At 37.1% G+C, this 11901-nt stretch overlaps 1 protein-coding gene across 1 annotated transcript; it reads right to left on the bottom strand.

The window, feature by feature from the left end:
- Positions 1–888: 888 nt before the first annotated feature.
- On the bottom strand, positions 889–9705 carry LOC131959792 (retinol-binding protein 3-like). The gene is made up of 4 exons (XM_059325012.1): positions 8366–9705; positions 5729–5919; positions 4028–4170; positions 889–1676 (listed from the first exon to the last, which is right to left on the bottom strand). The coding sequence occupies exons 1-4, from the start codon at positions 9557–9559 to the stop codon at positions 1351–1353; spliced, it is 1854 nt and encodes a 617-aa protein (XP_059180995.1). The 5' UTR covers positions 9560–9705; the 3' UTR covers positions 889–1350.
- Positions 9706–11901: the final 2196 nt, after the last annotated feature.

Here is an 11901-nt window from a genome sequence, read left to right as displayed (position 1 = left end):
TTGTATTTCAGTTGTCTTTTATTGTGTTTCACCACTGTGAATTGATACAACCCAAGTCGGCCCACAGGTTCTTATAATGGACATTTAATCACATAATCAATGATTCTGACCAGGGCAAAAAGCATTAAGATTACTTCACAAAGGTGCCAATTCCAAAAATCCAACTCCACACATACAAAATCTGAATCCAAATGTAGTTTGCAAGGATTTTTTTTTCTTTTTTTTTGCATATGATTTCTCAAAAATGTAATTTTTAAAGTTGTTTAGATGTTACAACTGATCTTTGACACGTTATTTTTACCCACTTGATGAAAGAATCGGTCTCCAAACCTTTAGCAGCCAGAGAAACATTCAATAGAAATAAGAACTAAAGAATAAAATCCTTTCTGTTGAACCTTTGCTCTTCATTACAATCGGCCTAAAAAGGTTTTGATAGAAAGATGACAGATTAATCTACATCACTGCAAAAAACATGAAGCTTGTTATTTTAAAAGCATTTTCTACCACCAAAATGTGCTCGTTTCAAGTATTTCTGCCTTATTTTAATGTTATTACAGTTGCCACAATTGCTCAAAATAAGAATATTTGGATTTATTTCAAGCTATCATTAGTTTTTCCAGTGCCTAGATATATATATTTTTAACTTATTTAACCCTTTATCTGGCAAAAAACTATATTTGGTAACTTCAGGTAATATTTAGAGAAAAAAAATGCTAATTTACTAGATTAAAGTGGCAAATCTACAAGAAAAAAAGCAGATTCGCAGATTTAAGAGAAAAAAGTTGCTTTTTTCCCACTTTTTTCTCTTAAATCTGCGACTTTTTTTCTTGTAGATTTGCCACTTTAATCTAGTAAATTTGCAACTTTTTTCTCGAAATATTACCTGAAGTTACCAAATTTTCATTCATTCATTTATTTTCATTTTCAGATTCACCACTTTAAATCTCATAAATCTGCACATATTTTTCTCGTAGATTCGCCACTAATCTCGTAAACTTTTTTCTCAAAATATTATTTTCGTATGTTTTTTTTTACACATTCTGGCTGTATGTAATATCCTCCAATATTCTCTAGGGTTGAAATTTGGAAAAGTATTTCAATGAGTGTCCTATAGAATAGAAAAAGAATTCTTACAAAGGAAAATGTACTTTTACTGCACTGGCAGATAATTTAATTTGTTTCTAGCATGTATTTGCTTAATTCTAGTCATTTATTTCTTATTTTTTGTTGTTTTTTGCAGTGATTCTACCCAAATCTAAATTCTAAACCTTGAAACTATTTGGCTTTTTAAAGACAAAGTGACTGTTGAAGCCCTCTGGCTCCATCAGGACCTGTTTTTTTAGGTTTTCTCTACTTCTGTCCTGTGAAGTGCTTGTTGAAGATGGCCTTGGCGGCGTCCAGGGCGGCGGCGGCGGGGACGGGGATGTGCGGGGCGATGCCGGCTCGTTCCCAGGCCGGCCCGGCCGAGGTGTCGGAGTGGACGGTGGGGATGCTGAGGAAGACGTCGGTGTCGCCCACAGCGAAGGTCTGGGGGGGGTGGGAGGCCCCGGAGGTGGTCTCTCCGATGATCATGGCCCGGCCCAGCTTCTTCATGATGTAGACGAACTCCTCAGCTGCTCCAGCCGTCGCTGCGCTGGTCAGGATGATCAGACTCTTCTTAGAGCCGTACCGGGTTCCTGAGGAAGAGGAGGAGGAGGAAGAATCAGGTTAAAACCCTGTGGAGGCTCCAAAAGACTTGTTGCCTCCATCAGAGTATAAAACAAAGCAGCGTGGAGCCCTACTGTAAATTTACCTCTAAAGTTCTGGCTGTAAACTCCATGAGGCCAGTTTTAGTTTGACAAAATGACTAAAAAAAAACACAAAATGACTACAAAAAGACACAAAATGACTAAAAAAAAGACACAAAATGACTTAAAGACACAAAATAACGAAGAAAGACACAACAAAAGACACAAAATGACCAAAGAAAAGACACAAAATGACTTAAAAAATACACAAATTGACTTAAAAAATACACAAAATGACTAAAAAAGACACAAGTTGACAAAAAACACACACACAAATTAACTAAAAAAGACACAACAAAAGACACAAAATAACTAAAAAAGACACAAAAAGACACAAAATGACAACAACAAAAAAAATGACTTAAAGACAAAAAAAACGAAGAAAGACACAACAAAAGACACAAAATGACCAAAAAAAAGACACAAAATGACTTAGAAAATACACAAAATGACTACAAAAGACTAGCCTGGGTATACCCAGACTGCCTTGCGCGCTCGAATTTGATTTCGAACCTCCAGCCAGTCTGGAAACGAGGCGATTATCTTAGCCCTGTTTTAGGGATCCAATCACAGAGCGGGGAGGGACGGTGAGACGATGACGCGTACTACTCGGCACTTGGAAGCTTTCCGGATCCAACATGGCTGCTGCAGACGCGAAACTCTCTTTAGCTGTAGATGGTGTTTTAAATAGTTTAGAGCCAAAGTTGAAAGGCGAAAGGTCTCTTGGCAGCTCCGCTGTCCCCCGGCTCGTAACGAGATCACCGGTAGCGGGGCTATCAGCGCCGCACGGGTGGTTTCTGCAGCTCGTTGCGCCGAGCCGGTGAGACCGCCGGTCACCGCCGGTGATCTCGCTCCGAATCGGGGGACAGCGAAGCCCCCAGAGACCCGCAGCAGCTTGTTTGTTGCCCATAAAATCAGTGGATGTGTGTGGCTGAATGACATGAGGGGGAATAAAGCGTGAAAATAAATAATCTTGCAGAAAGCGAGAACTGGAGAAGCAAAGCAGCAGCAACACTCTCTCACAGACACACACACAACAAACATCCATCTCTGTTGCTCTACTACGTCATCTGGTATAACTGATCTGATTGGCTAAGAGCTACCTACAGACGCTTTGATAGACATTCTAAGCGCCCAATAAACGGCTCTGGAGGATCGTAAACCACGCCTCCTCTACGGAGAAATGCATTGTAGGTGTCCAGACCTAATCTCCAATGAGATTTGGTCTGGTGTTAGCCAGGCTAACAAAAGACACAACTTGACAAAAAAAATACACAAAATGACTACAAAAGACACAACTTGACAAAAAAAACACACAAAATAACTAAAAAAGACAGAACAAAAGACACAAAATGACCAAAAAAGATACAAAATAACTAAAAAAGACGCAACAAAAGACACAAGTTCACTAAAAAAAGACACAAAATGACCAAAAAAGACACAAAATAACACAAAAGGAAAGATGTCACAACGTAAAGACGTTCAGCAGCATGGAGTCATGCTGTCAGCTCAACTTTAAAGTTTTGGCTTTTACACAAGTTTTCATTTCCAATTTAGTGCGTCAACTCTTTTTTAGTAATGGTAAAAAAAAAAAACCCACCTCGACCAAGTGTAGTAACATGATTTTTCAAATTTTGCAGTGTGCATTCAGCATTTTTAATGCAATCTGTTGTTTTTACTGTTTTTGGTGTGTTTTTTGTCATTTCATTGTGTTTTTTATGTGTGTTTTTGTGTGTTTTTTGTAATTTTTTGTGTGTTTTTGTAAAAAAAAAAAAAAAATTCTGGTGTGTTTTTATGTGTTAGGTTTTTTGTTTTAATTGTGTTTTTGTAATTTGTTTTTGTGTGTGTTTTCATGTGTTTTTGTCTGTGTTTTTTGTATTTTTTTTGTGGGTTTTTGTGTGTTCAAAATGTTGATCCAGTAAGTCGAAATTAATGAAATAATAATCAGGTCATGATACCAACATGGCATGGTAAAGTGGTTTATACAGGCAGAATGAAAAGGAGTCAAAAACTGACAAAATAGCCCCAAACTCCAAAGGGTTAAAAAACACAGAGATGCTAGATTCTATATTCTTATATTCTTGAAGCTGCATTTGGAGTTGTGTTTCTGGCCCTTTAGCTGTTTTTACCCTCCACTAACTCTTAAAGGAAACGTCTTCTGCTGTTGCAAACAGTAATCAATGACATGATACACACTAAGTCACATATAAAGGCCTGAGTTGTATGTATTGTGTGGTTACCAGTGAGTTGGGGCAGGGTCTGGAGCTCCGTGGTGGTCCCAGTCGATCTGTCGTACAACTTGTCCAGTAAAACCTGTTTATCAGCATCAAAGAAGTAGGAGCAGAACCCAGCGATGGCTGTTGTTGGGCCTCCGATGTTGTTCCTGTTAGAACACATACAGAACAATGAGGAATAGAATCATACAGTATTTATTTAATTAAATAGTAATCTTAGGTATTTAATTGAATCATTTAAAACACCCCATCACCAGACTTTAGAGTTGTTTAAACTTGTTTTTTCGTCCCTTGTATTCATTTTAGTCTCTACGTAGTGTTTTTTAAAGTAATTTTATTTTTCTTTGTGGTCATTTTGCATCTCTTGGTGGTCTGTAAGTGTAACACACATGGGTCTAAAATGACCTTGTGCATTAGAAGAGTAGTGATACAAAAAGTGATTCACTAAATTAACAATGTGAGTATATGTGTGACTATGTTTGTCTTATTAGGGCCTCGGGGCAATCTCCCCAGCACTGGTCCCATCCAGCAATATCTGTAGGGACCAGTGCTGCTCTACTGTTATACTGTGGATTTCTTCTTATTCCTCTTCCGGACGCAATTTCGTCCCGCTACTAGTCCTACAACTTGAAGAGTTGCAGGACAAATTATATATCAAAACGTGCGGTTTGATCGGGATCGGTGTGCTATTACTTTTCTCTACAGAATGTGAATTTTTTGCGACGTAAGCCCAAAATTTTGCATTGAAGTGAATGGGACGCCCGACAAAAAATGAGCGAAAAAGAACAATAATTGGAGATTTTTAAACGTCTACTTCTCCGGCATAATTTCACCTAGAGACTCCATTTAAACTTTAAACAGTAGACACAAGTCTTGTGTATCGGTGTATTAATCCACGTTTCGATAGGTCATATAGTTTTTTATCAATCCCTGTTCAATGACCATGATCATTTTTGGAGAAATTCTGAGATTATAATGGGTGTGTATTGCACGGAATGTTCGTGTCAGAGTGTGTGACATCATCGCTCAGAGTGTAGAGGGAGAGAAGAAACTGTCAAAAAATAAATTTGAAAACTGCGCTCCAGGCCGCAAATTCCACTCTACAGAAATAATTTATACATAGAAACGCAGGAAAATTAGTCTTCTCCCTCACAATCCTCTGGTAAAGCTGTCAGAGTTATAGTTTGGGCGTAGGACGCACAGATGATCCACCAACACCACCAACAGCCTCATTGGCTCCCATATTACAAACGCAGGGAGATTTTGGAAAAAGGGAAGATGTAACAGTTTTTTTAGATCGCTCTAACAAAGCTATTTTTTCATTTTTCTTAAAAAAAATCATATGTAGACGTTCAGGAAGAACTCAGGACGCTCAAAGTGAAGTCGGATCAATGATAGGTATTATGGTTTTGCCAAAAATGCTTTCTGTTCGAGGCCAGAAATTCCAGTCTGTCCACCTCTGGCTGCTGTTACTGGTGTCAGTTATTTCTGTTGATTGCTTTGATGGAGAGGAAATTTTCTAGTTTTCTTTATTACTGCCTCCAGCGGCCCCCAGGTAATTTAAGCACACAGCAGCATGAAATAACATGGGAATGAATGAGGGTCATTTTTGACCCATGTTGTGCATCAAAGGGTTAAAATGATGTGTCTTCACAAGCAAAATACTACGATTCTGGAGCTAAGAGAAGCTCTGGCAGGATTACCAACCTGAGGTCAACTATCATGGCGTCAGTGTTGACCACTTTGTTCCAGACGTGCTCGACGATAATCTGAGCGATGGCTTTCACCTCCTCAAAGTCTCCGAACATGTCGAAGCGCAGGTAGCCGATGTTGTTCTCGAAGATGTCGGTGTGGAAGGAGACTTTGATCAGCTCGATGTACATCTCAGGAGTATAATCCTGTCGGAGGAGGAACAAACAATCACTTAGCTTCTGTATATTATAGGTAACAAATACATATATTTTAATTGCTGCATCAAGGTTATTATAATTAACGAAAACTAACAAAACAACGGACACTGGAATTGAAAAAACATTTTCTTTAACTGAAATAAAAATAAAAACAAGAGTTTTTAAAAACGATAACTAACTGAAACTGTATTTTGTGGTTACAAAACTAACTAAACTAACTAAAATTATAGTGAAAATGTCCTTCGTTTTGGTCTTTGACAACTTTTTTCATCCGTAAACCTTTTTGGTTGATATGAAATCTATTTCATCTATCTGGTTTTATGACTTAATAAACTTATTGGGGCTGAGATGGATCAGACAAAGGAAATAAAGGAAACATTTATTGTGACCTTATTGAATCTGGACCCAACAAATACCCCATTACAAAACAACTACAACTAATAAAAACTAAACTACAACTAATAAAAACTAAACTACAACTAATAAAAACTAAACTACAACTAATAAAAACTAAACTAAAACTAATAAAAACTAAACTACAACTAATAAAAACTAAACTAAAACTAATAAAAACTAAACTACAACTAATAAAAACTACACTAAAACTAATGAAAAAGTGACAAATTTACAAGAAAAAGTGACAAATTTACTAGAAAAAAAGTGACAAATTTACGGGAAAAAAACTAAAGTAAAACTAAGCATTTTCCAAAAAATAAAAACTAATTAAATCTAGCAAACTTTGATTTGAAAAGAAAAAATCACAACGAAATGAAAACTAAAACTAATGAAAAATCCAAAACTATTATAACTTTGTGCTGTATATTACAAATGTTTCTAAACGTATTTATATTGACATCATATCCTCCACAAAGCATGTTTATCCAGTACGCTGTAAAATATTCTTGGTTAATTTAACTTTTTAAAGCATTAAAACAAACATTAGGACAATCTGTCCAACATCACCACAACACTGGAACAAATACTTTAGAAAACTTTTGAACAGAATACCAAAACTCTTCAATACACCGCAAAAAACATGAAGCTGACGTGAAGTATTTTCTTCTTCTGTCTATCAATAGCATCTTAATTATCTTGTTCTGAGTATAATTGACCTACTTACCATAGCTTTATGTGCTTATTTTAACAACATGTGTCTTTTTGTAACTAAAATGAGTGAACAACCTCTTCACAGGGATTTCAGTCTTGACTAAAGCACTGAAAAAGACACAAAATGACTAAAAAAAGACACAAAATGACCAAAAAAAGGCAAAAAGACACAGAATGACCATAAAAAAGGCAAAAAGGGACACAAAATGACAAAAAGAAACACAAAAATGATACAAAAAGACACAAAATGAACCAAAAAAGAACAAAATGACCAAAAAATTACACAAAATGACCAAACAAAAACAAAAATATTATAATTATGTAACTAAAATGAGTGAATAACCTCTTCACAGGGATTTCAGTCTGGTGTAAAGACTTGTTTTTAGGATTGACATTGTGAGCTTTTTCATGCTTTTCAATCTATTCAACTGTTGAATATGGTGAGTTTTAACTAATAAAAACTAAACTACAACTAATAAAAACTAAACTACAACTAATAAAAACTAAACTACAACTAATAAAAACTAAACTAAAACTAATAAAAACTAAACTAAAACTAATAAAAACTAACATTAAAACTAAAACTAATTCTAAATAAAATTCTCAAATTTGCGAGAAAAAAGTGACAAGTTAATGAGAAAAGTGACAAATTTAGAGAAAAAAAGTGACATATTAACGAGAAAAAAGTTACAAATTTACAAGAAAAAACTGACAAATTTAAAGAAAAAAAGTGACAAATTTCCGGCAAAAAATTGTCAAATTTATGGGGAAAAAGTGACAAATTTGCACATTTATTGTGACCTTATTGAATCTGGCACCCAACAAACAATCCCATTACAACACACTACAACTAATAAAAACTAAACTACAACTAATAAAAACTAACACTAAAACTAAAACTAATTCTAAGTAAAATTCTCAAATTAACGAGAAAAAAAGTGACAAATTAACGAGAAAAAAGTTACAAATTTACAAGAAAAAAGTGACAAATTTAGAGAAGAAAAGTGACAAATTAACGAGAAAAAAGTTACAAATTTACAAGAAAAAAGTTACAAATTTACAAGAAAAAAGTTCCAAATTTAAAGAAAAAAAGTGACAAATTTCCGCCAAAAATATTGTCAAATTTATGGGGAAAAAAAACTAATAAAAACTAAACTAAAACCAACCATTTTCCAAAAAATAAAAACGAATTAAATCTGACACAATAGAAACCTTTGTCAGTAAAATAAGAACTCTATTTAAACCAACCAGCAACAAAATCTGTTTTCTGTACACCAACAAGTTGCATTTAAAGACATTTCCACAACAAAAACACCGAGGGTCTCACCATGGGGGGCAGGACCGGCGTGTTCTTGGTGGTCACCAGACTTTTGTCCCCAGAAAGCGTCTTCAGGTCGGCGGACAGCTTCGCCTCCAGACTTTCCTTGGAGACGACCATGTTGTACTCTCCCTGCGCCAGCAGCCCCTTCAGCTGCTCCGCCACGCTGGCGCCAACATCTTCGAAGGCGTAGTTGTCGGCAATCAGGGTTGCCGCCCCCTCGATGATTGCCGGGACTTGTGTCCGCAGGTTGACGATCTTGATGGCGGTGGCGAGGGCGTCCTCCGCGTTGACTTCCACGTCGGGCGTAACCCCGGTAACCTCCCAGGTGCCGCCGGTGACGGGGTTGATGGACTTGGCGGTCGGCACGGTAACGTAGAACCCGGTGTCGGCAACCTTGATTTTCTCGACTCTCACGGAGCCGCCGGCGGTCTTCTCGCCAACGATGGTGGCCCTCTTCAGGTTCTGGAGGCAGTAGGCGACATCTTCGGCGATCCCCTTGGTGGTCCGGCTGGTGAGGATGATGAGGGGCTTGGTGAGGCCGTACCGGTCCCCCAGCAACGAGGACATGGAGAACAACTTGGTGGTGGTGTTGGAGGGACGGTCGTACACGCTGTCGATGTGGATCGGCGGCTCGGCTTCGGTGAAGTACGACACGATGTACGGGACCCCGGAGATGTCCCCGCTGCTGGTGTAGCGAAGGTCAAAAATAAGAGCTGAAGTCGGCAGGATTTTATTCCAAACCAAGTCCAGAAGCAACGGACCAACCTTCTCGGCAACCTCCTCCCCAAGAATGTTGTCGATCCTCAGGTAGCCCGTGTTGCCCTCCAGGATGTCGAGCTTGATGGACGTCTGGAGGACGGCGATGAGTTGCTCGGGGGGCAGCGGGGGCATCTGTGGGGGGACCGCGGGGACGTAGTCCGGCTCGTAGGAGACCATTAGACGCGGGTCGCTGACTGTGGTTTGGACTCCGGCACTCAGAACCTGAGCCAGGGATTCTGCGTCGGGGATGTTGAGGACCTCCGTGTTGCTGCCGGCGGCTTCGATTGCCTCCTTCATCCCCACCAGCTTCTCCGGAGAGCAATAGTTGTCCATGACGATTTTTGCCATATCGATGATGAGGTCGGGGGGGAACGAGGCGTTGATGAAGAAAACATTTCCCAAAAGGAGCAGCGGAGCTATCAAAATAAATGCCTTTGCCATTTTTTAAAATCAGTTTAGTCGGACAAAAAGCGAGTAAGTGGAGGTTTTTTCCGAGCCGAACCTCCTTCTCCGGAGAGGTTCTCTGTCAAATGGCTGTTTTGGCTGCAAGGCTTCTGTTAACACACTCATAAGAGGATTTAACCGACCGTAAACCCTTTAATCGCATTATCCTGAGTGCTTCTGTAAGGCAATAACAACCAAACCATGCAGATGTAGTAACAAGGAGGTGTTGCCAAAGATAATCGTCTTTCATTTACACAAGGTATTTTGTCCACCTATTTAAAGCTAGCTGGGTCAGAAAAGGTGAGCTTTGTACCTGACAGCTACCGAGAAAGGGATTAAGGTTGATGGGTTCACTTATTCATTGAGCCCTTTGGTGTCTGTTTGTGTATTTACAACTGGAAGTCATTGATGTATTGATGTATGTGTGTTTTTGAAGATGAAAACAAGAAAATGTGGGGAAAAACCCCATGTGAAAACTCATGATTGCTATATAATTCAACAAAAGAGGAATCTAACTTTTAATTCCATGGAGAATTTTGTGTATTTTTTAGTGATTTTGTGTCTTTGTAAGTCATTTTGTGTCTTTTTTTGGTAATTTCGTGTATTTTTAGGGAATTTTGTGTCTTTTGTTGTGTCTTTTTTCGTTATTTAATGTCTTTTCTGGTCATTTTGTGCCCTTTTTTTGTCATTTTGTGTCTTTTTTTTTGGTAATTTTGTGTCTGTTGTTGTGTCTTTTTTTCCGTCATTTTGTGTTTGTTTTTGGTCATTTTCTGTCTTTTTTAGTCCTTTAGTCCAACATAAAATGTGATTTTGAATCTTTTTCTTACTTTTCAAAACACTATCATGCTCAGTAAAGAATTTTAAATGTTGCAAATGTGACCAAAGGTGTCAAATCTACCATATAAGAGGGTTCCATCCAGTTCTATCATTTGATACTAAATCTATTTGAGCTTGTCTCCAGTTTTACTTGGTATATCATCATCAAACTGAAACTGGCCTCATGGAGTTTACAGCCAGAACTTTAGAGGTAAATGTACAGTAGGGCTCCACGCTGCTTTGTTTTCTAGTCTGGATGTGATTGTGGAGACCCCAGAGGGTTAAAATAATTTTATTGTTGCATAAATGGTACACAGTCAATAGCAGTTTTTTAGCAGGAGTTGCAGTAAACAGAAAAGATTCAGTTTGGTTTGTTTGGATCTTCCTCCCTCTACTGGTAGTTTTGTAGAGAGAAAACAGGAAAACTGAAACATCACAATGCAAAGAAAATAAGCAAAGAATGGAGAGGTTTACAAAGAAATACTAAACTATCCAACATAATGGCACACATTTACATACAGTTACATAATGATCAAATATAATATATTTCATGCATGTAAATGGGGCAATCAAATAATGACCTAAAACACATTTAAAATGTAACCAAAGGAACTAACAGCATATCTTAAAACAAAAGGAAAAAAAGAGCATACTCACATGATATAAATGAAAATAGACAGATGGAGACATATGACATAATCATATCAATGTTATTTCCTTCAAGAAACACAGTTAATAATGCCTATTGCATTATTATAATAACGCCTAATGAGATATAAATCAAATCCATTATCACTTAGTACAAGTCTGTCTAGATAAAAGGCATCAGATTAACAACCTAAATAAACACTGCAAAAAAGGTGTTTAGTCTAAAAACCAGATCAAACAGTAAATCTGAGGGAAATGATCTTGCTGCATGGACAGATAATTTACCTTGACAAGATTTATTAAATTAAGATGATTAAATCTAGAAATAAGCATGTTGAACACTTAAAATAATAAATTAACTCTTAAAACAAGATAAATAAACACTTCTAAATCTAAAGTTTTTTTTTTTTATCTTGGTAAGAACCAAATAATCATCAGGTCACTCTGCTCGGGCCAGTTCATCACTGCTGGCAGCTTTACTTTTTCATCTATTTTTTACATTTTTTGTCTTTTTTGGTCATTTTGTGAACAAAAGAAGATGTAAAAGAGGCACAAAAAGATGTAAAATGACGAAAAAAGAAACAAAAGACGTAAAATGACCAAGAAAGACATAAAAACACAAAAAAACACCAAAAAAAAAAAAAAAGGACAAAAGATGTAAAATCACCCACAAAAGACACAAAAAGACAAAAAAAAAAAACACCAAAAAAATACACAAAAAGTTTTTTTTTTATCTTGGTAAGAACCAAATAATTGTCAAGTCACTCTGCTGGCAGCTTTAATTTATCTTGTTTTAAGAGTTCATTTCTTATTTTAAGGGTTCAACATGCTTATTTCTAGATTTAATAATCTTAATTTAATAAATCTTGTCAAGG

The sequence above is a fragment of the Centropristis striata genome, chromosome 21 (assembly GCF_030273125.1).
Source record: "Centropristis striata isolate RG_2023a ecotype Rhode Island chromosome 21, C.striata_1.0, whole genome shotgun sequence".
Lineage (NCBI taxonomy): Eukaryota > Metazoa > Chordata > Actinopteri > Perciformes > Serranidae > Centropristis > Centropristis striata.
The sequence above is the reverse complement of the archived record's forward strand: the minus strand, read 5'-3'. Positions and strand labels throughout refer to the sequence as shown.